General features: G+C 38.9%; 1 protein-coding gene across 4 annotated transcripts in view; it reads left to right on the top strand.

The window, feature by feature from the left end:
- The window catches only part of satb2 (SATB homeobox 2), a 68862-nt gene extending 44010 nt beyond the window's left edge, over positions 1-24852 (top strand). For 2 of the 4 annotated variants that reach the window (XM_007227759.4, XM_007227760.4), the window contains exons 8-13: positions 429-1012; positions 3181-3393; positions 4180-4266; positions 5731-5883; positions 9742-9936; positions 19035-24852. In XM_007227759.4, the coding sequence (XP_007227821.1) occupies positions 429-1012; positions 3181-3393; positions 4180-4266; positions 5731-5883; positions 9742-9936; positions 19035-19655 (1853 nt within the window). In that variant the 3' untranslated portion in view covers positions 19656-24852. The remainder of the gene's footprint in view (positions 1-428; positions 1013-3180; positions 3394-4179; positions 4267-5730; positions 5884-9741; positions 9937-19034) is intronic. The other 2 variants (XM_015603402.3, XM_007227761.4) reach the window with 2 other exon arrangements.
- The last annotated feature ends 769 nt before the right edge of the window (positions 24853-25621 follow it).

A 25621-nucleotide genomic window follows, 5' to 3' on the forward strand; every position in this document is an offset into this window, starting at 1 on the left:
ATCAGCGCTGCAACCCACTACAAGAACTCAAAAACCCTCAAATATCCTCCCAGCGAGGCTTCCTTCCTAGCCCATCGCGTTCCGCAAAACCAGCAAGGTGATTGGCTGTTTCTCCTGAAAGGCGGAACTGTTACATTCAATAGAAAATCATTTACTTTTAACTTTTAGTTCAATTGCATTTAGTAGACATGCAGTTAAAGGTTAGTTAAATGATTAAAGTTGAGCATCAACGAGGCAATCAAATGGACCATCCAGGTAAAGTGTTACCTAGTTTTCCATTCTGACACTTAAAATCCAATCTGGGGGTAACTGCATTTTTACGAAAAGTGTATAACCATGGTTTTGGTCCTTTAATCTTTACTTTTTGGTATTTTTATAGATATGTTTACCAAATAGCCTCTTAAATCAAATTTCTTCTTTCCTCACAGTGGAAAGAGACAACCTAGTGGACTTCTGTGTGTTAGGACAGCGTCCTCCCCCTCATCTAGCTGGCCTGGCTCAGATGGGGCAGCTGGGCAGTGCAGGATCCCTTGTTAAGGCTTCTTCTGGTGAACCTCAGAACACTTCTCAGTCTCAGCCTCCATCCCAAGGGCAACCGCAGCCACCCTCCTCCCACGCTGGGCAGCTTCACCACAGCCCACCACTGCGTGCCCAGGTGGCTCCTCCACCTCCTCCAGCAGCTTTGCAGCCTCTCCTCGGCCCCGGAGGCCTCCTCTCGCCTCAGCTCAGTCCGCAGCTCGTGCGGCAGCAGCTCGCCATGGCTCACCTCATCAACCAGCAACTGGCCGTCAGCCGCCTGTTAGCCCACCAGCACCCGCAGGCTCTCAACCAGCAGTTCCTCAATCACCCACCCATCCCAAGACCTGGCAAGTCTGGAGGACCTGTGGAGCCTGGATCCAACCCTTCAGCTGCGGAGGTCTCTTCTGACATCTACCAGCTGGTCCGCGATGAGCTCAAGAGAGCCAGCGTCTCACAAGCTGTGTTCGCTAGGGTGGCTTTCAACCGCACACAGGTACGGAGATTTCAGCTTCAATTCAACTGAAATCAATAAAGAAATTAATTTTCAATTAATCAACAAAAAAACTTTATTTTTTTAACATTTTGTCACTGTTGATCCTTGTAAATCTGTACAATGTAAAAAATGTCATCTATTCATAAGTAATTTTAAAGAATTTCTAGTGGTCCATTAATTATTAAATAATTTTTGACACAAAGTAACAAATACTGTAACTGTCTGATTCAAATTTATCAAAAAAGTAAAAAAAAAATGAAGAAACAAGTTTTCTGTCCAACAGCAATGATTAAAAAGTCATCATTAGTGGTCAACAGTGCTTCTGACAATGCTACACTAAAAACAAAATATACTTTGGACTAACCTAAAAAAATTACTCTAATTTGTTACACCCAAATGTATTAGTTTTTTCAAGTTTTTTCAACTTTCAACATGATTTAATAAGAATCTAAAAATTTAATTAAAAATCAACACATATGTTATTTAACCCACGTATCAAAAAGTTATTTGAAACAAAGAAAAAAATGATTTATATTAATACCCTTTTTTACACAATTTTTTAATCTAGAAAAATCAATTATTTCTATTACAGCCATGTATAGTTTCAGCTTTGATTACACTAATTAAAATGTTTAAACTCTGTTAGTTAATTTTTTATAAATTGTCTGTAATTTCCTTTTAAGCCAAAAATAAAACCTATTAAATTGCTATAGTAACTCAATATGATTTGCTATTCTAATATTAAATAACAATTGAAGCTGGACAAACTTTTTAAAATTTCAAATTAGGCTTTTATTCTTTAATTCACCACACAAAGACAGCATAACTGTGCAATAACACAACTACGAAAACAGCAACTTGCTCCTACAGCCTACAACACTGCATACAAGCATTTATGTAAAGCATTATATAAAACTTCCCTCAGCAGCTAAGAGAAGATAATCTGAGGGGAACAACTTCACAATGATGGTGAGGGAGGTCACACCTTCGTTTAGGTGTGACCTTAATAGTGGTGACGGGAACCAATGGGAAGAGTGTGAGGCTGACTGACTGAAATATATTATTTATTTGAAGTTGTTTTAATAAGGAATTGATTTGCTTTCAGGCAAACTGAGAAAAACAGTGACATGGTTGTTACACTTTTTTTTCAGTGTAATAAATACATAGACTGATCATTTATTAAGCTCTATCTCTACAAACACCACACGCCGCACTCAGCTCAGCTATTTGCAGAAATACAGTGACACGCTTGTGCTTAATTCATCCAAGTCAGTCAACATTTAACATGGAACTCAAATATTACAGTAGCTGTAGTTGAGAAGTCAGGCCAGAGTTTCCAGATCCACAGGCCACAGCACTAAAGCCCAGCGTGGTGGCTCCAGCCCCTGGGACACTTCCAGTCTCTTCTCCCGCCCTCCCAGCAGCCCACACACCTGGCACATTGAGCATCCGCAGGCCAGAATTACGCCCCATTAGAGCCCAGCCACTGAGTGGGCGGTAGATGATGTGATGCAGGTGAAGACCAAGTGGGATTAAGTGTGTATTTTCTTGCCTAAACTTTTTTTTGGGGGGTGTATGTTGATATGTGTATAAGTATATATGCATACAGTAACGTGTTATTACTGTTAAAACATGCTGACACAAATTAATGCAAAGGCCACTTTTTTATTTTTTATCCCATTTTCTCCCCAATTTACAAGACCAATTTCCCAACCCACTTATCAGGTCTCCTCCTATCACTAGTGATGCCCCAACACACCAGGAGGTTAAGGACTAGCACATGCCTCCTCCGATACATGTGAAGTCTGACTCCGCCTCTTTTGCAATTGCTGCTGATGCAGCATTGCTGAATCACGCCACTCTTGGAGGACAGCGCAGCGACTCAGTTGTGATATAACAAATGCCAAATTTAATGGGGTTAAATTAGATGCCAACAATAAAAATTATTTCTGAGATGATGCAAAACCTGTAATTCAGGCTCAATAGAATATTTAGAAATGTCTATATATCTCTCAGAATTTGCCAAATCCAATTTGACAAAGCAAATTTGAGATCATTAATTTATTATTATTTTTTTTTATAATAATGTAAAACAGCAGTAATATGTGGATATATTAAAGGTTTGCTGTGACCTAATAAAAAGCTATAAATATATTTATAACTAACAGGGTCTGCTGTCTGAGATCCTGCGGAAAGAGGAGGACCCTAGAACAGCCTCTCAGTCTCTGCTGGTCAACCTCAAAGCCATGCAGAATTTCCTCAACCTGCCCGAGGCCGAGCGAGACCGGATCTACCAGGAGGAGCGTGAGCGCAGCATGAACCCCCCTGTAGGCCTGCCCCCAACCCCAAACTCCGGCTCTGGGCCTAACCGCCTCTCTCAGGTACCCTATTAAATACTACTCCCATCAAATTTAGCAACTCACTCCCCTCTCACACTTCCTGTCTTCCTATGTGACCAAATATAGCAGAACCCGCGCTGAACTTTAGTGTTGTGTCTGAGTTTCCATTGTTTATCTCTATGCTTTTGAGACGGCTGTGGTTTCCATCTAGATGAGTGTTTTCTGTTTAGCTTTTTATTTGGGTTTACATCATTATTGTTGTTTTAAACTATACCAGACTTTTATGAAGTAAGGATCCATTTAAGCCAAAGCAGAAGTTCAGCAAGTTCAGTTGTATAGATAACTTATCAAAGGACAAAATGCTTTCGATGGGTTTGTTTAGTTAAAAACTCGCAAAAAATGCATTTTAACATCTTCATATCATGTTCATTGCTTTATTTGCATCAGTGATTAAGTTAAATTGTAAATAATGATCTGAAAACACTTCTTGCTTTTTTTAACAATGTCATTTATAGGGTCTTCTCATAGTATCTACATATAAAGACGTGTGTCTAAGAAACTTTTAATCAATAATATATATATATAATTTTTTTCTTCTAAGTTTTTGCTTTTAAAAATTCAGATCACATTAAAACAGACAGAGGATGAAACATAAATAAAGTACAAAGTGACACATTTTTTAATCTTATTTAAAAGAGGGTAAAAAAAACACTTCCTGATTAAATAAAAAAAAAAAATTGCATTTCAGTAAAATGAAAATTCTTTTTAAAAATGTATTGTGTTAAAAGTTTGCCATTTCTAATTCTCCCCCCATGCTACTCTGTGCAGAAGGTGTGGGAGCGCAGCATGGACGAACAGTTAACCCCTGATGCCTGGGCATCAATTTGGAAGAATAAGGCCAAAATCACTAACTCGGTGAGAATTACATCATCTCTCTGCACATTTGCTCAGTGAAATATATATATATATATATATATATATATATATATATATATATATATATATATATATATATATATATATATATATATATATATATATATATATATATATATATATATATTTGTATATGTTTTTGTGTTTAAAGCAGATGGAATAATCTTTCATTGACACATTGTTCTGACTTCAATTGAAATAGGATAAAACATCAATGCTAATGGGTTGTATTTGGAATATTAACCTTTTTAACAAGCAGCTGTTATCTGTATCCTGTGAAAATGGATAGCTTTAAGTTATAAGGAAACGTACTGTATTATGTGGTTTCTTTAAATTAAGTGAGCTTAAGGCCTCTTAAGGACTCTTACATTACATAGTTTCCCACAAAATAAACACTGACAATGATATCGCAATTTAAAAAAAAATGTCCATATCCTAAACATAACATTAGAGGGCCCAGTATAAAAAAGTTTAAATCTATGCTCCTAAAATGAAGGTTCTTAAACTGGTCTAAACTGGCTTTAATAGTATCTACATATAAATATCTGTGTAAATCTATATAAATAATATTTAAAAAAAAAAATCAGATTACATTAAAACAGACAGGGGCAAATATAAATAAATGCAGTACAAAGTGACACAATTTCTTCATAAAGATAGTAAAGAACAAATATTGCTCTTAGATGCCTCCTGATTAAATAACCAGTTACTACACGTATTTTTAATAGTAATAATCACAGGTAGGCACTGGATTGTAATGCTTTTCAAAAGAAGTGTGTTTTTTTTTTTTTTTTTAGTGTTTCAGAAAAGACCACATAATGTGCCAGAAGTCCTATAAATATAAATTAACAGCAAATCAGCTCATGGCTCAGCTCATGTCTCAACCTGTTTATATTAAGTAAATGACCTGTGATGAACTGTATTTTTTTTCTGCACCACCTTTGTATCATATTGCATCACTGAAAAAAGGACTGTTTGCAAACCTAAAGCTTCCATCAATAAAACAAGGGCAGATAACAGCATCTCTCTGATATGAGAAGACAGAGTCCTCCTTCTTTATTCTGCAGGAATGCAGTTGTGTATTATTATTATTATTATTATGTCTGTATACAGTTATCTGCTTATCGTTTGTGTTGGGGAATGTGAGATTAGCTTGCCTGTGCCTGCAGAGCAACTTCAAACACTGCATGAGAAAAACACGCCCCCCTGAAATCAATACAACATAATTCAAACATAAACCACAAAGCAGATACAAGAGAAGGCCTTAATAACTTATCTGCCGAGCGTCTTACTGTCTTCCTCTGCTCATCATCAGCTCTCAGCTTTTTGATATGTATATTTGAGGAATATTGAGCTTTACATTTGTCCGAAAATATTTCTAAAAGATTTTTTTGTATGTTTGTTTTGTGAATTTAAAATTTCCCAACTCATGGCTTCCTGTAGCCCAAGCCCTCTGGTCCAAACCCTGATCTTCCCCTGAAGCTGGAGTCACTGGTCAACATCACCTCGTCCATCTATGATGAGATCCAGCAGGAGATGAAGAGGGCCAAGGTGTCTCAAGCGCTGTTTGCCAAGGTTGCAGCCAATAAGAGCCAGGTAACCCCCGTGTACACACTGAAAAAAAAAAAAAAAAAAAAAGTAAAAAAAGTTTAATTTAATTTCAGATACTTAAAATATTTAAGAAACTTGAACTCGGTTTCAGGACTAAAATGTTACATAGAGTAAATAAGTCAACTGAACTTCAGCCAATACTGTCTTTTAGTAATTTATAATATATTATAAATCCTGAAATTTAAATATTTTTAGTTAAAACCAATATATTACACTGTCTCAACACATGGAAGGCATGTAATACATTCTTTTAAAGAATGTAATGTATTTTGATTGTTTTCTATTGTTAATAAAAAAACTTTGTGCATTAAAGCTTCCAACGGTATAGGATTATAAAAGTATACAGAACAGGCCAAAAGTTTAGACACACCTTCTCTTTTTCAATGCATTTTATTTATTTCTGTGACTATTTACATTGTATATTCTCACTGTAGCATCAAAACTATGAATGAACACATTCAAAGAGTTTTATGTACTTAACAAATAAAGGTGAAATAAGTAAAAAAAATAATTATATTCTAGTTTCTTCAAAATAGCCCCCTTTGCTCTGATTACTGCTTTGCACACTCTTGTCATCATTCTCTCAATGAGCTTTAAGAGGTGGCCACCTGAAATGAAAAGTTTTCCAACAGTCTTGAAGGAAGGAAGGAAGGAGTTCCCAGAGGTGTTTATTAGCACTTGTTGCTCCTTTGTCTTCTTCACTCTGTGCTCCAGCTCACCCCAAACCCTAAATCTGGATTGGGTTTAGGTCCGGTGACTGTGGAGGACAGCTCATTTTTTGTTAAGTACATAAGCACTGAATGAGAAGGTGTGTCCAAATTTTTGGCCTGTACTGTAAAGCTGAGAGTAATCTACATAAAACATAAAACTAAGCCATGCTTTGCATGCGTTACTTTAAGCTTTATATGAAACATGAAGTTAAGCAATGGCTGTTCTTCAGTAGGCGTGAGTCTTGGTATCTGATCAAAGCACATCTTTGCAGTTGGTAAACAACAGCAGTGGCAGATAGACGTGGTTTATATTGCAGATGGCCATCTCAATGCTTTCCATACGCCCCACCATCACCAACTCGTCATGTAGATCCATCCCAAAGATCTCGTCCTTGGTGACTCACTCGTAATCTGATTGCCCCCCCACCCCCCACCCCACGCCACTGAGATAGTCGTGATTACTGGCGACATACCTCTGCTCTTCACACTCGACTATGTGTGCAGAGATATACAATTCCGTTCTGATTCTGATTAGATTGCAGGCAGTGAGAAAGAGTTGCATTTTTGGGAGAAGATTTCATAGCTACACTATTAGGACAAAGCTTTGGGACTCATTTAGAATTTATTTATTGTTTCTTTTAAAATTAAGTGCATTAAAGGGGATATACCATATTATACCCTTGGTTTGAATAAGTTAGGATAGCGTAGGTCTATGGTCTATACAAAACATGTTCATCAAACACACAGTTTTTTAATAAAGGGGCTAGGCATACAGGAGTAGTAGGGGACAGGCAGGGTCAATAATAGGGCGTAGTCGGGCAAAACAAGTACGAGTAGTCGAAAATATACAAAAATAGTCGGCAACAGGAGCAAACAATAAAGAGTGCAAGGCAAGAATCAGTAATATTAAACAAAAACAGGTCAGTAACCAAGGCAATAAACAAAGCAAACGCTTTGTAGAAGAAATAGATAACTAGATTAAAAACTCAGCAAGGGACAGGGAAAACAGAGGGGTATAAACAATATATACATGACAGACCAGGTGAAAACAATCAGTAACCGGGAGAGTAGGAACTCCGTAGCTTCACAATGCTCAGCTGAGTCATGAAAAGTCCAGCGTGAGTGCGTGCTGGGAATTGAAGTCTATTTGCTGTGTAGTTAAGAGTCTAGAGCATCACAGACTGACCGCATCAAGCATTAAGACGTTGCTGACCACTCCTCATGACAGTTTACATATGCTAAATGTATGAATATTGTATGAACATCAGGTTTATTGCAAGAATTAGGCTGCAGAAATCATAATGAAATGAAATGAAATCAAATGAAAAGTATTTAACATTTAACAGTTTAGCAGATCAAACTTTTTGTTGTGTGAAAACCTACACCAGGATCTCACTACCGCATCATTCCTGATGGTGTATAGTCTTTGAACAGTGGTATTTATCTGTGAGTGTTGATTAGGAATATTTTGGAGAAAAAAAATGATCTGCTGGACCGTTTACAGATCCCCTTCCCATTTGAGAGCAAAGGGAGTTAATTGATTTAGTCAAATCTGATCCCGAGCCCAGCTGCGCCCAATTCTTCCCATGAAATAGAGTGTGGGTGCGTGTGGCCCATTCACAAAAGCACTGCAAACACTGTGTATGTGTGTGTGTGTGTGTGTGTGTGTGTCTGTGTGCATTTGCAGGTGTTACTTGGTTCAAAGGTGTTTGTAACATGCATGTACAGTAGTATTGTAAGAATGCGTGTTTGTGTGTTTGCGCATGTGTGTGTGTGTGTTTTGTGTAAGTGTGTGTGTGTGTGTGTGTGGGGGGCAGATGCAGTTGGGTCTCCTAGGTACAGGGTTGGGTGGGGGGTCATGGCTGAACGCACCCATCTGCTGCAGCTAGAGAGACTAAGACAGAGAGAGGAAGAGAGAGAGGAATAGAGAAAGAGAGAGACAGAGAGAGAGAGACGGGGAGAAAGAGCTCTATGACTAGGTTATTAACACTGGATGCTGGAGGAGGTTGACTGCACACAACAGCTGGTGTCAAAGACTGGCCCAGTCTAGCAAAGATAATCGAATCTTCCTCTCCTCTCTTCTCTCTCTCCATTTCACTCTCTCATTCACTTTAGATAAAGAGCCACGAGGCTAAAGCTTTAGCATAGCTAACAAAACATCTGTTGAAAGTTTGACAAGAAAGTGCTCATTATACTTTATAGACATGTAATACATATATAAGCACTAATGTACCAACTAGTATCATGTCGTATTTTTATTTATTTTTTATGTCCCATTGAGACTAAGCAGGATATATATATGGGATCTCCTGCATTGAATGGGGATGTGATTTCAGCCAGAATTTTAGAGGACAAACACATTTAGAGGATCAAGGAATTATAAATACCAATATAATGCAATCTCCCATCCATCTGACGTCCACTTCAAGATCTTGCTCAGACTCCAATAATTCATGTCACCTTGCCATGAGCATACTGGCCAGTTTTTAACCCTACTCACAAGATAACACCTCACAACGTATACTTGTATGGGAAATTCCAATCCATCCCCTAATGTAACACTTCAAGATTAGTTCACATATGGCACTAGGTCCAAGGATTTTTGAATGTCAGAGCAGCAAATCCAACAGATAAAGTGCAAGGCAAAAGAGTAGTCAAAAATACAAAAAAAAAAAAAAATAGGTTGGTAATGGAAACAAAAAATATTGTGGGCAAGGCGAGAGATTGGTAGTCGGAAACAAAAAAAAAACAGGTTGGTAACAAAAGCAATAAACAAAGGAAATGCACTGTATAATCGCTAGATAACTAGATTTAATACTCTGCAAGGAACAAAGCAAACTGAGAGGTACTTATACTAGTCCAGCCAGGTGAAAGCAATCAGTAACTGGGAGAGCGGGAACACCGAAGTGTCACGTGATCAGCAGAATCAGGGAAGTCCTAAATGAGTGTAAGCTGGGAATTGAAGTCTTTGAGTAGTTCAGAGTCCAGACTGAAAGCGTCAGGACTAACATTTTTAAAGAAACATCTTTTTTTAATCTTTTTTTTGATTATGGTAAACAGTTTATATATATATATATATTGTTAACCTCTCTCTCTGTCTCTCTCTGTCTCTCTCTTTCTCTCTCTTTTACAGGGCTGGCTCTGTGAGTTACTACGCTGGAAAGAAAGCCCCAGTCCTGAGAACAGGACCTTATGGGAGAATCTGTGTACGATTCGTCGATTTCTCGCTCTCCCCCAGGGCGATCGGGACATGGTGTACGAGGAAGAATCCCGCCATCACCACAGCGAACGCCTTCACACCGTCCTCCACCTTCCCGCAGAACCTCAGGTCAGCACAGGTCACCTCTCACCACCTTCACGCCTGCTGGAGTCTGAGTTTATGAGGGTTTAAAGAGGGTTTGGGGGTATTTTAACTGTGGGGTATTGAGCTTATTAGCATATCATAGTGAACACTCAAGAAAGCCCAAGAAAAGAGCTTTTTTGTGTAAATTTGCTTTATATGGTTTTGCCCCATTTTGTGGTTTCTGATATTTTTCCATATTTCTAATGGTGCTGTGGAGAAAGAAATGAAGGCCAGAGATTGTGTTACACCGTGTGACACACACACACACACACGTCTTTGGAGCTTTTGTTTTAATATCAAGGCCTCTAATGCAGGGCCACTGCCAACCTCTAATAACCTAATACACCCAGCCCTCTTTAATCATACACACACACACACACACACACACACACACACAAATCCAAATAACAGAGTACTGATTAAATGGACTTTCCCTTTCGCCAGCCAGGGTCATTACAGTATACACTAAAGACACATACAATCCAGACCCCCCTCACACACACACACACACACACACACACACACACACACACACAGACGCACACACACATTCATGTATGTAAATGCATGCACTCCATACCAAATGGTAACCCCATAAATCTCCTTTTTTTTCTCCAAACACTTTAGATATTCAGATCAATGCTTTCAGATCTGCTCTATAAGCTTCATTGGGTACCTAAACTTTATATAACATATACAGGCTATATTTCTGTTTATATTTAGGGTTTTATTACCATGCAAAGAGAAGCATAATAAGAATGATCAATATGTGTCAAAAAAAAAATATATATATATTATTTACTTATTTGCGCTTTCTCTTCTCATCCCCCTCACTCTGTTTCTCTTTCTCTGAGACTTGCTCTCTTTTATGTTAGCGCTATAAATGCTGTTTAAATCTGTGTGTGTGTGTGTGTGTGTGTGTGTGTGTGTGTGTGTGTGTGTGTGTGTGTTTGGTTGTACTTATTTATGTGATTTGGGCGCAGTAGGAAATGCCCCATTAGGACACACCCTGACAGTCAGTGCCACCACAGCCCTGATATTATTAATGACGGGAAGAGCCGCAGTGGAACACACACACGCACACAGACACAGACACACACACACACACACACACACACACACACACACACACACACACACACACACAAATAAACTGTCTCTCTCTCTCTCTCTCTCTCTCTCTCTCTCTCCTTCTCTCGCATGCTGTGTGACTCATGGGAATACTTTGTAGTATGGCCTATGGTTACTCTACAGTGGCTTTGGCCCTGAACTATTGCACAATATTATTGACCATAAAGACATTGACACATCTGGGAAGCAATGTTGCTGCCCTGTAGCTAAAAGTAGCACGTTGCTCAAGGCGAATGGCATTACTATTGGTTTTTCTCTGCTATTTCACTGAAAAAAAAAAAATTATTGGCTAAACCTAACTCTAGTCTAGTCATCATTTAATTTTTTTTTTTTTTAATCTGAAAAAGTTGTACAAATTTCAATTTTAAGTTCATTCAACTTAACTCAGTAAAGTTATTAGTTTGTCAAGTATCATGGGCTTAGAAACTTTAGTTTGTTTGATATAAATATATTAATATATATCAAATAATTTAGCATCTTTTTTTAATAAAAACTGCCAATACTGACAGCATAACACACTCTGTAAAGAATAAACTCTATAGTTCCAAGCCAACTTACTCTGACAACTAGGAATACAGACTAAAGGTAACTTGCTCTTACAGCCTACAACACTGAGGACTGGCAATTAACATATATAGGAACCTATGGGAAAGCTGTATGAACCAACACTATAGAAAGAGCATTGACAATTAAATAATGACAAATCGCTGAATTTAAGGTGTGTGAAGACTTTTGATTGCACGGTGTCCCTAATTGAAGTTTTCAGTCACTTGAAGGCTTACTCTACCAGTCTTTTCTTCAGCCATTCTTTCTTCTACTCTCTCTCTCTCTCCCTCGTTCTCTCCCTCTTTATGTATCTGCGTGGTATTAAATGCTCATCGCAGGAAGGAAACTGTGGTTGCTCCATTAACACATTCCAGGGCTCCTCTGACATTAGGCCCAGACGAGCCACCACACAGAGGACAGAGACAGCTATATATAAAACTCACAGCAATCAAACGGTTGATCCCAGAGCATTTACTTTGGGAAAAGTGGGAAACGAGACCTAACTCTTTAAATAGGACAGTAAAAAAAGAGGAATACAAAAATGACTTGGAGATGACTGAGTGATTTTATGTTCAGAGTAGACACCGCAAATGAGTTGTTTTACTCGTCAAACTGCACTTATATACGGTTCCACAAATCAAATCTGAACTCTTTTAACTGCATATAAATTACATAGTGATTACTGAGTAATACATTGTAGTTACTGAATATATGAGTCTTAATATAATAGCTGAATAACAAGCCTGCAGTTTAACGATTAAAGGCTCGGGTAAACTGTCAGTGTTCAGCATGTAGAGACAAAACTTTCAGAGCAGAATCAAGTGTAGGTCTCTCTTGTCAGTGTTTGTGTGTGTGTATGTGTGTGTCAATGAGTGTGTGTGTGTGTCAATGAGTGTGTGTGTGTGGGAGTGTGTTTGTGGGTGTCCCCATTGCTGTTGTTGTTTTCTTGACACTGTAATGAGGGCCCCTCCCCAGATCAAACTACCCAGCATCCCTCAGGCTCCAGCCAGCCTGCCACCACAGACCACACATGTGTCCCAGCTGCTAATGCACACACACACACACACACACACACACTTAAGCACATACATACATTGAGACATACACCATGGCACCCTGAAAATGAGGCACATGTTTCTGACATATACACTATGCAATATTATTCAGTTAATTCATTCACCTATCTATCTATCTATCTATCTATCTATCTATCTATCTATCTATCTATCTATCTATCTATCTATCTATCTATCTATCTATCTATCTATCTATCTATCTATCTATCTATCTGTCTGTCTTTCTGTCTGTCTGTCTGTCTGTCTGTCTGTCTGTCTGTCTGTCTGTCTGGCTGGCTGGCTGGCTAGCTAGCTATCTCCACCCATACACCCACCGACAAACCTATCCACCTACCCACCCATCTGTTTTGTTTGTCTGTCTGTCTGTCTGTCTGTCTATGTATCTATCTATCTATCTATCTATCTGGCTAGCTAGCTCCACCCATACACCCACCAACAAACCTATCCACCCACCCACCTATCTATATTGTCTGTCTGTCTGTCTGTCTGTCTACCTATCTAGCTAGCTAGCTATCTTCACCCATACACCCACCAGCAAGCCCATTCACCACCCACCCACCTATCTGTCTGTCTGTCTGACTGTCTACCTATCTAGCTAGCTAGCTATCTTCACCCATACACCCACCAGCAAGCCCATTCACCACCCACCCACCTATCTGTCTGTCTGTCTGACTGTTTGTCTGTCTGTCTATCTATTTATCTATCTATCTAAACCAATTGTAAAATCAATCGATTTTTCTAGTGTATGATGTCAGGCACAATGCTGGAACTGTCACAGCATTAAGCCCCAAACCCCCCCCCCCCCACCCCACACACACACACACATGCATACACACACACACACACATGCACAAACCTGTAAGAGTGACCCAGGTCTGTGCCCTAGCTTCCTCAGCACTATTTGTGCCGCGCTCGTGGCCGTAAGTGCCTCCCGCTGCTCATTTGGCAGAACTCTCCTTATGAATAATTTCTCTTTTGTTTTTGCTAAATTGGATGCTGCTGTGTGCCGGGCACTGCCCCCCCGGACCCTGCCATGTGCCCTGCGACCCCCACCGAGTGCTGGATTAGAGAGGGAGCTGATAGTGTGCTCACATCTTAGCGCAAATATAGACACGCCTAAAAAAGGAAGACCTTGAATGCGCGGTCGAAGGAATGTTTGTGATTTGTGAGTGAAACGTCTATATAAATATATACTGTCGATATTTCCTATAACCTCAACTTTAAAAGCAGTTAAAGGTTCTTTAACAAATGCTTCACTTTACATTTTACCCACAAGGTAACGATGGACTGCAATGCTACAGTATTTGGATGGAAAATAAAGGTTACTAGTAACAATAAATCGTAATAGCATCCCATCAGATTTTTAGTTGATGCTGTCAATCCAGCTGCAAGGTCTTTAAGGCAATTTCTTGAAATGGCAGCAGTATGTGGATGAGCATTGTCCTGTTGAAATGGCACTCCAGAGAGGTAGAGTCACCAGTTGGTTGCGAGATGCATGAACATAACTTTAGCCTCTTAAAGACCAAAGGTGATCTGACATCATACACCTCATACAATGTCATTCGTTGGGGGACTTTTTAATGAAAGATTACTTTGTTTGTACAAAGTTTAACTTATAAAGTGCCTTTCTAGATACCCAAAGATGCTTTACAGTTTACACATATTACAAACAACCATTCATACTCAGCCCTCATCCACACACTGGTGAAAAGCGGCAGCCAATAGCGCACAGCGTACTCTCAACCGGAAACAACCGTCCACCTGGACGACTGCATCGGGCACTACAGCATTTACATTACACCACACATACCACAGACTTTACACATAGCCTACACACCAGATCAATTTAGTGTATTTTCATTACTGTTTGTTTCATTCTTTTGTTGCAACTATTTTTTTTAAAGATGAGTTTATAGCACTTTTATAAATATTGACATGTACAGAGAGACACAGTGGAATACACACATACTCACAGTGACTCATCCGCTCCCTAGGTATTCCAACGAGGCCAAAGGAAGGCGAAGGAAAATTAGTATGCACGCCGATAATTGAGGAAGGTGAAGTCATGCAAAAGAAAACCCAACAGAAAAGTGTCTTTATCATCATTACATATTTATCTGTGTGTTAATGGCGTCTCTGGTGGCAACAAAAGCCCCCCTTCAGCTCAGGTCTGCATCCTCTCAGGAGGACCAGCCCTCATTAAGAATCAACTGAATCTTTTATGTTCTATAATTCTTTCATACTTCTGCGCTGAAATTCGCCCTGATTAAAGAAAAAAAAAAGAAAGAAAGAACGAACCAAAGTGAACTTTTTCATCTTAATGCAATGAACTCACCATCCCGTCCCTGGTCGGAATTAAAAAAAAAAAAAAAAACGCAGGGAATGCTTGGGGTTCAATATTGAATTATGTCGTAAGTGCGTGAGGGCAGAAAGTCTGTGTCCAAACAGACGCTGTGGTTAAGCAGACATGGGGGGGAGCGGTAAACGAAGTGGACGAAGGGAGAGCAGAGGAACGAGGGGGGGGGGGGGTGACTTCATAGCTTTAGCAGCGATGGAGCTGATTTGGAGATGGAGTCATTCTTCTGGCTTAGCGTAGAGTCTTTTCATTAGCGTCCTTCTCCATTAAAGCACTTTGCTGTGGACGGTCTGTTGGACCAGAGCCGCACTCTATGGTTCCTGCTTGGCCTGTGCCACCACTCATGGGCATGGGCATGATTATTAGTGAGAAAGAGAGAGAGAGAGAGATTAGCATTGTCCACAAGCAATTTAGTATAAAGTGTGTGTGTGTGTTTAAGTGTGTGTGTGTATGCAGCTGAAGTACAGAACTTAAATGAGTCATAGTATTAGGCTTTAATGTGAGCTGAATGTGAGTAGAAACCAAGTCAAAACCAGGAATATTGATGAAAGTCAGAAACATCTTAACTTGTGGAAACCAGAGAGAAACAGAGCTAAAACACAGTCCAACAAAATGCCCAAAAGAGTTATTTGCACAATGCTGTATAAGACCTCTAGTTTAGTTTCACTAAAAATTCCTTTGGTTCCTTTTAGAATAAAAAAAAAACAATAATACCACTTTAAAATAAGGGTTTATAAATAGTTTATAAATGAGTTTATTAATGGTTATTAATTAGGTCATAAACCATTAATTAAGAGACAGAGCTAAAACACAGTCCAACAAAATACCTAAAAGAGTTATTTGCACGATGCTGTATAAGAACACTTTTGATTCACTAAAAATCCCTTTGGTTCATTTTAGGAAAAAAGTATATATTGGTACCACTATAAATTAAGGCTCCTTTAAAAAGGGCTTATGGATAGTTTATAAAGGAGTTTATTAATGGTATTAATGGATATTTATTAGGTCATACACCATTAATTAAGAAACAGAGCTAAAACACAGTCCAACAAAATACCCAAAATATTTATTTGCACAATGATGTATAAGAATTCTAGTTTTGTTTCACTAAAAATACCTTTAGTTCCTTTTAGAATAAAAAAACAAAATGGTACCACTCTAAATTAAGGCTCCTTTATAAAGGGTTCATGAATAGTTTATACAGGAGTTTATTAATGGTTATTAATTAGGTCATAAACCATTAATTAAGAAACAGAGCTAAAACACACAATCCAACAAAATACCTAAAAGAGTTATTTGCACAGTGATGTATAAGAACACTTTTGTTTCACTAAAAATTCCTTTGGTTCCTTTTAGAATAAAAAAAACAATAATACCACTTTAAAATAAGGGTTTATAAATAGTTTATAAAGGAGTTTATTAATGGTTATTAATTAGGTCATAAACCATTAATTAAGAGACAGAGCTAAAACACAGTCCAACAAAATACCTAAAAGAGTTATTTCCACAATGATGTATAAGAACACTTTTGTTTCACAAAAAAATCCCTTTGGTTCATTTTAGAATAAAATTGTCGCTGTTGTCCTTTCTATTTAAGTGCTTATTAATCTTTTTTAAAGTATTTACAACTTAATTTTTATAAGCATTAAAAAACTCCTTTATAAACTATTTATAAACCCTTTATAAAGAAAGCCTTATTTAAAGTATTTAAAGTGGTACCAAAACAATTATATATTAAGAACACTTTAAATATATATATATATATATATATATATATATATATATATATATATATATATATATATATATATATATATATATATATATATATATATATATAAGGAGCCTCCAAATAATGCCATGATTGGCCATTTCAAGTGGTTCTTTTAAAGCATTCCTCAACAAAAACAGGCACACTTTTAAACAGTGCACAACAATGTTAGGATCAACAAAACTAAAGCTAAATGTATATGTTTTTTATAGTGCTTTTAAGAAAATTATATGTTTCTTAGTAAGGCAGTTTAAGCCTTTAAAGTCTTTAAACCTTATATGTAGGACCACATTTTACACTTTACTAGTATAATTTTCAAATAATTTAATAGGCCAGAGAATAAAACCCTGTGGCACTAAATACTGCAAATGTTAGTACATTACATTACAAAGTCTTTGCATTGGGGATTCATCTTTAAAACTTTATTTTGGCTACTGAATTTAATATTTGGGTTTAGTTTAGGTGCCAAAAACAAGGTTCAACTCATAAGGCATCACTTATAAAGTTTTATAAGCATATACAGATTTACATAACATAGTGTATATTGACTTAAATTGTACATACGTAATATATGCCATAATGCAAACACACATACACAATCAAATAATTATTATTTTTCTAATGAGTTGAATGGGAGTCTGTACTGTTCAATACATATGTAGTTAAGTATGTATAACACATGTATAACACCTATGGCAATGGTACTGTATGACAGTCTCAACCCAAAAATATTTTTAGTATATATCAGTGTGTTTATGTAATGCTCTGTACGCTGTAGTTTTGAGTTCTGTTCTGTGTGTGGTCTCTGTGTGTGTGTGTGTGTGTGTGTGTAGGCCATCAGATAATCAGATACCGAGTGCTGATCCATGTGGCCAGTTTTAAAATCCATGTTTCTAAAATTCTCTCCAGTCCCAGCTTCCCAATTCTTTTTTTATTTTGTGGCCCCTGTTTGTTTTTCTCAGAAACATCAAAAATAATACAAAAAGAAGCAAGAGAAAGAAAAAGCCTACACACTTCCTATAAAGCACCAAGCCCCAGAAAGCCCCCACAAGTGAAATCGGAGCAATTTCATGGTCTGGCCTGCCCTCAATATTATAAAAAAAATACCCTATTATTATTGAGTGGAGAGAGCAAGAGAGAGAGCAAGAGAGAAAGAGAGAAAGAAAGAGAGAGCGAATGAATGACTATTATCTTTATGCAGGTCCTTTAATTTTAATGCACCGCAGATTTATAGCTTAGCATTCCATTGCGGAGGCATTGGGCACCCCACCCTGGTCATAAACCCAGCGGGACAGCGCCACAGACTCCGATAGCTCTGCTGTGACACGCTGCACCTTCCACAGCTACAGAAACACTAATTCCCTTTCCTGCCACCCACCTTTTTACTATTTACACCATTATCGCTATTTACCACACACTTTCTGCCTTCGTCTTGCCTTCCCCGTCCCCTGTTTAGACTCTAGTCATGCCCAAATGGCCAAAACATTCGAGGGAATGGCTGATTTATAAAGACGAACTGTGCCAACGCCTCCTCTAAAACAGTAATGCTGAGTGTTTGGTGAATGCTAATTTGTATTGTTGTATTTGTATTTTTTAACAGAACAGCAGCATGTGTTTACACTTCCATGAAGATGTCTGTATTTTGAAGCCCCTTTATTGTTCAACTCAGTGGTCAATTATAAGTAGAACACGATTTTGATGATTTTGAAGATTTTAAAGAAATTTAAATGATGGGATTCTGCTCTCTCTGAACTTGACAGATTTAAAGCTCTCTTGTCATTGGACAAGTTAAACGGTCATGAAATACTGTATGTTTTACTCATAACAGACTCCCTTTCCCATGTGTTTTATTTCGGGTATTGTGTATATTTATCCAGTGTTCGCCTCCTGTGGATTTTTTCGTCTGGCTTCCCTTTGTACTCTTCTGAACATATGGTTGCACATACTGTAGAGTCCTGATGCTGTTAATGATCTCAGTGTCAATATTGCCTTAGGAATGACAAGAAAAAAACATTCCTGTGGCGTTTGTGTAATATTCTTGGTTAAACAGTCAGAGATTTGGGCAGTGTGGTTGGAATTTTACTAGAGGTGATTGGACATTCTGGTCAAGTGTAGGAATATTTGTTAAAGAAAACCTTTGTTTAATGAGTGGTTTTGCAGTTATGACTCATTTAAATTTTTTTTTCTTCTTTTTTTTCTTCAGGTACTCCACAGACAGCCCATTGCACCACTGAAGGACCACTCGCCCATGCGTGAGGAACCAGTTCCCAACTCTGGGATAGAAGAGACCCCTCAAACAGGTGTTTGTAGCGGCAACAATGGAGGAAATGGTAATGTCGCCAAAAAGCCACGCTCCCGCACCAAGATCTCACTGGAAGCTCTTGGCATCCTGCAGAGTTTTATCCAAGACGTTGGGCTGTACCCCGACCAGGAGGCCATCCACACTCTCTCAGCCCAGCTGGACCTACCCAAGCACACCATCGTTAAGTTCTTCCAAAACCAGCGCTACCACGTGAAGCACCATGGCCGGCTGAAGGAGCTGGGAGCTGAGGGTAGCGTAGTGGATGTCGCAGAGTATCGAGACGAAGAGCTGCTCTCTGGATCAGAGGACGCAGAATCGAGTGAAGACGGCCACGAGGAGATCTACAGTGGACAAGACGGTGTCTCAGCAGGAGCCACCCTCTCCGCCTCAACGCCATCCTCCACCTCAGGCCAAGAAGAGAGCAAGGACAAGAGTGGGTCTCTAGGGTCCAGCCGACCCAGCTCCCTGCCCCCCTCCAGTTCATCCCCCAGTCCCCGAGACCAGGCTGAGTACCAGAGATAAAGCATTTCGACCTGTGGAGAAGAGGGGGAAGGTTTGGAAAGAGGAAGAGAGAGAGGACATTCTGCTTGAACATCTGGAACAGAAAAAAATCTAAAAACTATAAATATCACTGAGACGGTTCACTGCATTCTGGCAGCGGTTCAAAGACTACATGAGAAAAAAAAGACACAGGGTCGAATGCAGACTTGTTAAAGGGAAGCCAAAAAAGAACTCTAGAATTGTATTTAGAAACCGATCATTGTGGAAACCAAACATGCTGCCACAAAAGAACGCCCAAGGTGAGGGTTGACAGAATTTAGAAACAGAATTTAGAGAATTGCCCTAGCAATGCAATGAAGTAACCTGATGCTATCAGTCAGGAATCATTCATTATTTGTTAGCTACAATAAGAAAGAGTCAGACCCAGATTCTGAAGAAAGTGGAAGCATATTTCTTGGTCTAAAACTCTGGCGAACACCACCTTTAACTGAGGATTTCTCAAGCTAAGATGGCAGTAAGCCATGTTACGCAAAGTTTAAAGAAAGCTTAGTCAGGCAAGATTCCCAACAACAAGTCCCCAACATACCCAAGCATCCAACCCAGGGGGTCTGTCATTAGAGACCACTAGAGACCACTGTACCGTCCCACCCTCCCTCCTCCATCTCCACAGCGTTCAGAGTAATGAGTAATGACAGAGACTGAGCTTTAGACGAGTTTTTTAGATGAGCCGTGGAGCTCCGCAGGAACCCACGTATATCTCTACTCCTGCCTGATCAAGGAGCCTGGTGGGTGGCTGTGGCTTCCTCCCTCTTCCTCCCCTCTGTGATGGGGCATTCTTTGTGTCTCCAAGAGGTGGCTGTGCTTGGCTATTTAAGCGGTTGGTTGGTTGGTTGGATGGATGGGTGGGTGGGTTGGAGGTAGTGATGAAGGCTGTGGTGTATACATCAGCCTAACCCAGCACCCACTCTAAACACATGTGGTCTACTGAAAGGTCCACAGTTAGCCCAGTAGACCCTTTGAAGATAGAGCCATCCCTCCCACAAACAACCACATCATTCCATCATTCCAAATAGTATTCGTATATGTATGTGGCTGGACGAACTGCCGCTCTACCCTGGTACCCAGGCACGCCTTACGTACTGGACTCTCCTCGACACTGCTGTCTGTCAATCAGAAAAAAATAAATAAAAATACTAATAATATCCAGAGCGCTTACTTTGTACAAAATATATGTGTACATTAGATCTTGTCACAGTCTTGTCACAGAATCATTTTGTACTTTCTTTGCACTTAGAAAGGCTAGTGAGTGTTAAATAAATGGAAATAAGTGGAAATTACAGTCAGACTGCCTCAATCTGCCTTCGACCAAGTGGAGGAAAAGTATAGGAATCATAGTCCAACAGCTTGTTGTCATAAGTCATTCGTCGCTTTATGTGCGGTAGCCCCACCCCCCTCCCTCCCATTCCCACCCATTCATCCCTTCATCCCTTCATCTCTTCTTCTTACTGGCACCCACAGTGTCCTGGTTTCAAACCAACGACCCACACTTTCCTATTCCACATCTCTATTTATTGCTATCTTTATCCACAATTATTATTATTATTGTTATTATTATTATTATTATTGTTATTATGGTTGTTCTTGCTGTCATTGCTGTTATTTTTGGCTGTTTTTTTTGTTGTTGTTTTTTTTCATGGTCTAATATCAGCTTTTGGCTCGAAGCTGTTGTTTTGGTGATGAGAGACTTTATATATATATAAAAAAAAAACAGGAGGGGAACACTGCCAAAACAGAGACGAGAGAGAGAGAATTAGAAGCAGTTACTGAAGTTAAAATGAATGAAATTTTGGAGTGAACCCTGTGATACTTGTTGTATACTGCCAGTTCTATATACTGTACACACAAATACTACATACTGTCCCAAAGAGAACGGAGATTGGAGATTGGACATTGGAGAACGGCGACAACATGCGGACCTGGAGTGGAATCCAAATAAAATAATAATGATTTTAAAAAAATTAAAAAATAGAAAATGTACTTTTTTATTTTTTTTCTACAAATGTTGACAATCCATTTTTTTGAGCCAATCGAAACTCTGTATCCAAAATGGCAAAATGGAAGCGTGTGTTGATCCGCATCTCTGGGAATGGACAGAGCATGAGCGACATGGCTTCTCTGTTGCAAAGCTGATGTGAATATATCATAGCAACACTCGGGTCCGGGGTCCTGATTTGCTTTTTTATTTTATTTTTTTTATTTTTTAGAATCGGCTGCTACCTTTTCATTCTGGATAACAGAGCAATTCATTGTCATTGTTAACCATACACTGACCTTTAAACTGATTTCTTTCTGTGTTCATTAAGTGATGTTTATGGTCTATGTGGATGTGTCGTCTATTGCGAATGGAAAGATTTACTTTATATGTCTTTGATCGCCAAACACAATCCAAACACGCGTTATAGTTTGGTTTCTGGGGTTATCAACTAAACTCAACGGAACGAGAACTTCTTCTTTTACTCAGCAACTTTCAAAGGACATTTCAAACACAAGAAGACATTAAAAGTAAGACTATGATAAACATTTCACTTTGCTGTTTGTAGCATTATACTGTGTGGTCCTTCTCCTGCTCTCTTTAGGTTTTTTAGGTTCTCGGGTACGAAGCCCCTGCTTCTCTGAGCTGCCAATGCAATGCAAAGCAATGCAGCTGCGGCTGGCCTGCGTTTCTGAGTCCTATTCAATTAGAGGCCTGGGTAAAGCCGCCAGGACTGTGGCTCTCTAATAAGACGTATGTAGAAGTGACAATAATTCACATGGAAGTGCTGGAGCTCACAGAACGGTCCTGCCGTCCCGCAGGGAGCCCACCGCATTTCACACCGAACAAGCTGTGACACAGAGGAGCCTCCACTACACCGTTAGTTGTGGAGTTTTGAAGCTGCCTGTGCTCTTTAATAGGCGATCTGTAACCACAAATCATTATTCAACCATCATTAATGAGGCCTATTTCTGCTTAAAAATATACTAGTCGTTAGATTTGGATTTAGATCTGTTCCTGTTTGATCTAATGCAACTGATCAAACTTAGAGTAAGTGGCTCAACCGATAATTAATTGAGGAATTTAAATCTTAATAATGTACTAAGAAACTGTTCCTGGTAACCTTTTTTTATTTATCTTCCTCCCAAATATCATTGCGATTCAATTCTTTACTCTCCATTTCTTTAAAGATGAGTGTACATGTAGCTAGGACATATCGCCGCTGTCCAATGAAAAACACTTACAGTATCTCCAAAACAGCAACTTTACAGGAGAGAGAAAAAAAACTTTAAACTTTCAATTGAAGTCAATGTAAAAAAAAGTTTATTTCAGGTCATTTTGAAGAGTTCCTATTGGTCGGTTCATCAAGAAATTTTGGTACAGTACAGTTTGTCTGTTCAAATTATGTGGTGAACTAAAAATCGACATAAATGGAGACAAGCATTTTTCTAAGGACAGCGACAATATGCACCATATGTTCCTAAATGTGTCAGCTCTCATTTACAGTATTTACTATAGTAATTTACCCCATGGTCCCCACTGGCAAAGGTGCTAAGAAGAAGTCTCTAGAACTCCATATATCCAAGCAGGGAATGTTAAACTCGTGAAATTTTTGTTAAGGATGCACATCAATAATTGTTAATAAAAGTTTCAGATTATAGAATAATATCTTTGGACACAAGAAAAGTACAAACGGTTAAAAGTTGATACTATTATCTACTCAAGGTATGAGATATGACTGATGAAGTTTCTCATACGACTAAATTTCAGTGGCAAGATGTTCAATGTTTTGCTTGAAATTCCTGCTTTAAATGTCAGATATTTGCAGGCTTTGATAAAAGTGTGTAATAACACACTGCTGATTGTTCGCTGGATCTAAACCTTACTTAAGCTTGTCAGTCACACGTCGCCCTGGGAGGCCAAGGCCCGCCTCTGCCATTACCATCCCCTCATGCCTTCCTGGCCCCGCCCCCTGCAGCGTCCACATCAGCCTGAGACAAGCGGCTCTGATGAGTCTGTCCGTGCCATCCTCCCAAATTATCCGCAGTCCTGGTGAGACGAGTGAACGCGTACGCTAGACTGGTGTTTAACCTGCCGCAGGGGTGGCCTCCCACACGTTCGCCTCCTCCGTCGCCTCCTCCTCTTCTCCTCCATCCTGCACAGAGTTTAGCGCTGAAACGAGACGGAGGAGAAAACAATGAAAATCCGCCAAGTCCCTGATGAGCGGATAGGTCAGGGTCACTGGCCAATTATCTGTCGTTTTCTTCTTTTTTTTTTGTCGTCTCTGCCTTTTCAATTTTGCGCACTATGTCTCATTTTCTCCTTCGCCAGGCAGGAAGACAATCACTCTCGCTCACGCTGTGCTGCCAGGGTTAATTGGAAGTGATCACGTCCCCTTGTGGGGAAACAAGTGGTTCCTAGAGAGCAGGCCAACTCCTAGAGTGAAGATGCCCCAGGGCTCCTCAGCTCTCGCTCACCACACCACTGATTTAGGCAAAGTTCTGTGGAATTTCTCAAAAGATCAGAACTCATCACTATTGGGTCTTTAAAATTGAGATGGAGCGAAACAATTTGATTCATTCGTATTACAATGATACCTCTCACTTTTCACTTTTCACTTTTTTCACTTTTCTATCATACAGTAACTATTTACAGTCAGACACAGACCAACACACTCATAGATAATTTCCTCATTTTCCTCATTTCTGTTCAATTCTGCTGTAACTTAGCACTTAAAAACCCTTTTTTTTTATTTCACACAAGGCAAAAAAGACAAACCCATCAGTAAATATATTACATTTGTCTGCGTTCTAAACAAACGGTTTTATTGCTGGGGTTATATCTTCTATCTTCATCATTTCTCTTCTTTTGTTCTTTCTCTTTTTGTAATCTTGCAGTGCCTCTTAACTAAGCACAATGCTCTGCCTGCTTGCTTTGGAGATGAAATATTTATCCTCATCAACACCTACAATGTGAATCAGGATTGCCACTCCAGGATTGGTACTTTTCCTTGTCAATCAAATGGATTATCATTATCACTAAGTGATAATAAGTTATGTGCATTATTTGGCTTTTTGTTTTTGGTTTATGTGTCTTAAAATGTTCTTTTATTTTTTGTTCGTTCGTTGTTTTGTTTTTTCTCAAATTGCTGTCATTTAAATAAAGTGCATCAATGGAAAAGCAGAACAGTTGTGAGCTTCTCTACTTGATTTCTACTTGTTTTACTCCACACCAACAAAGCTTCAAATCACAGATTCATTCTAAATACTGATGAAATGAAACGACTAGAGCGACTGACGCTCCAGCATGACTGCCTTGACTCAAAAAAAGCTCAGCGGTCGTCTTCAGAACAATGCGATGTTGTCTTTAGCAGAGGGACCAGAGCTCGGGGACAGAGAGTGGTACGGCCACATGAACTAAACACTCTTTCATTTCTGCATAAAAAGCAATCAAAACAAACCATAATAGGAAAAAAAGAGAAATGGCCACAGGGCAGCCTCTCGAACGATGTTACTGGAAATGATCAGTGACAGGGTCATCCTTCCCTTTTCATCCTTTGAGGAGGACCTTTAAATATACACATGGGCACGTCTGGGTGCCTGTTCATCATCTGATCTATTTGAATCTGAATCGCCTTTATTGTCATTATAATTTGCATTACAATGAAATTGGATTTGCTTCTCCAAAATGCCTTTGTTGTATAAATTAAACAATAAAAATAAAAAATAAAATAAAAATACTAATTAAATTAAAAGCAACTAATTTAAACTAATTTAAAATAGACAGAATTAAATGTAATAAAAACAAGATATACACTGTACAATCTATCTACAAAATATTGCACTTCAAATATATTACACACGTTATATTACTCCTGGGGTTTAAAATTGTACGTTTTTGTTTGCCATTGTTTTTTTATTGTTCAGTGCAGTGATGGCTCTTGGGAAAAAACTGT

The sequence above is a fragment of the Astyanax mexicanus genome, chromosome 11 (assembly GCF_023375975.1).
Source record: "Astyanax mexicanus isolate ESR-SI-001 chromosome 11, AstMex3_surface, whole genome shotgun sequence".
NCBI lineage: Eukaryota > Metazoa > Chordata > Actinopteri > Characiformes > Acestrorhamphidae > Astyanax > Astyanax mexicanus.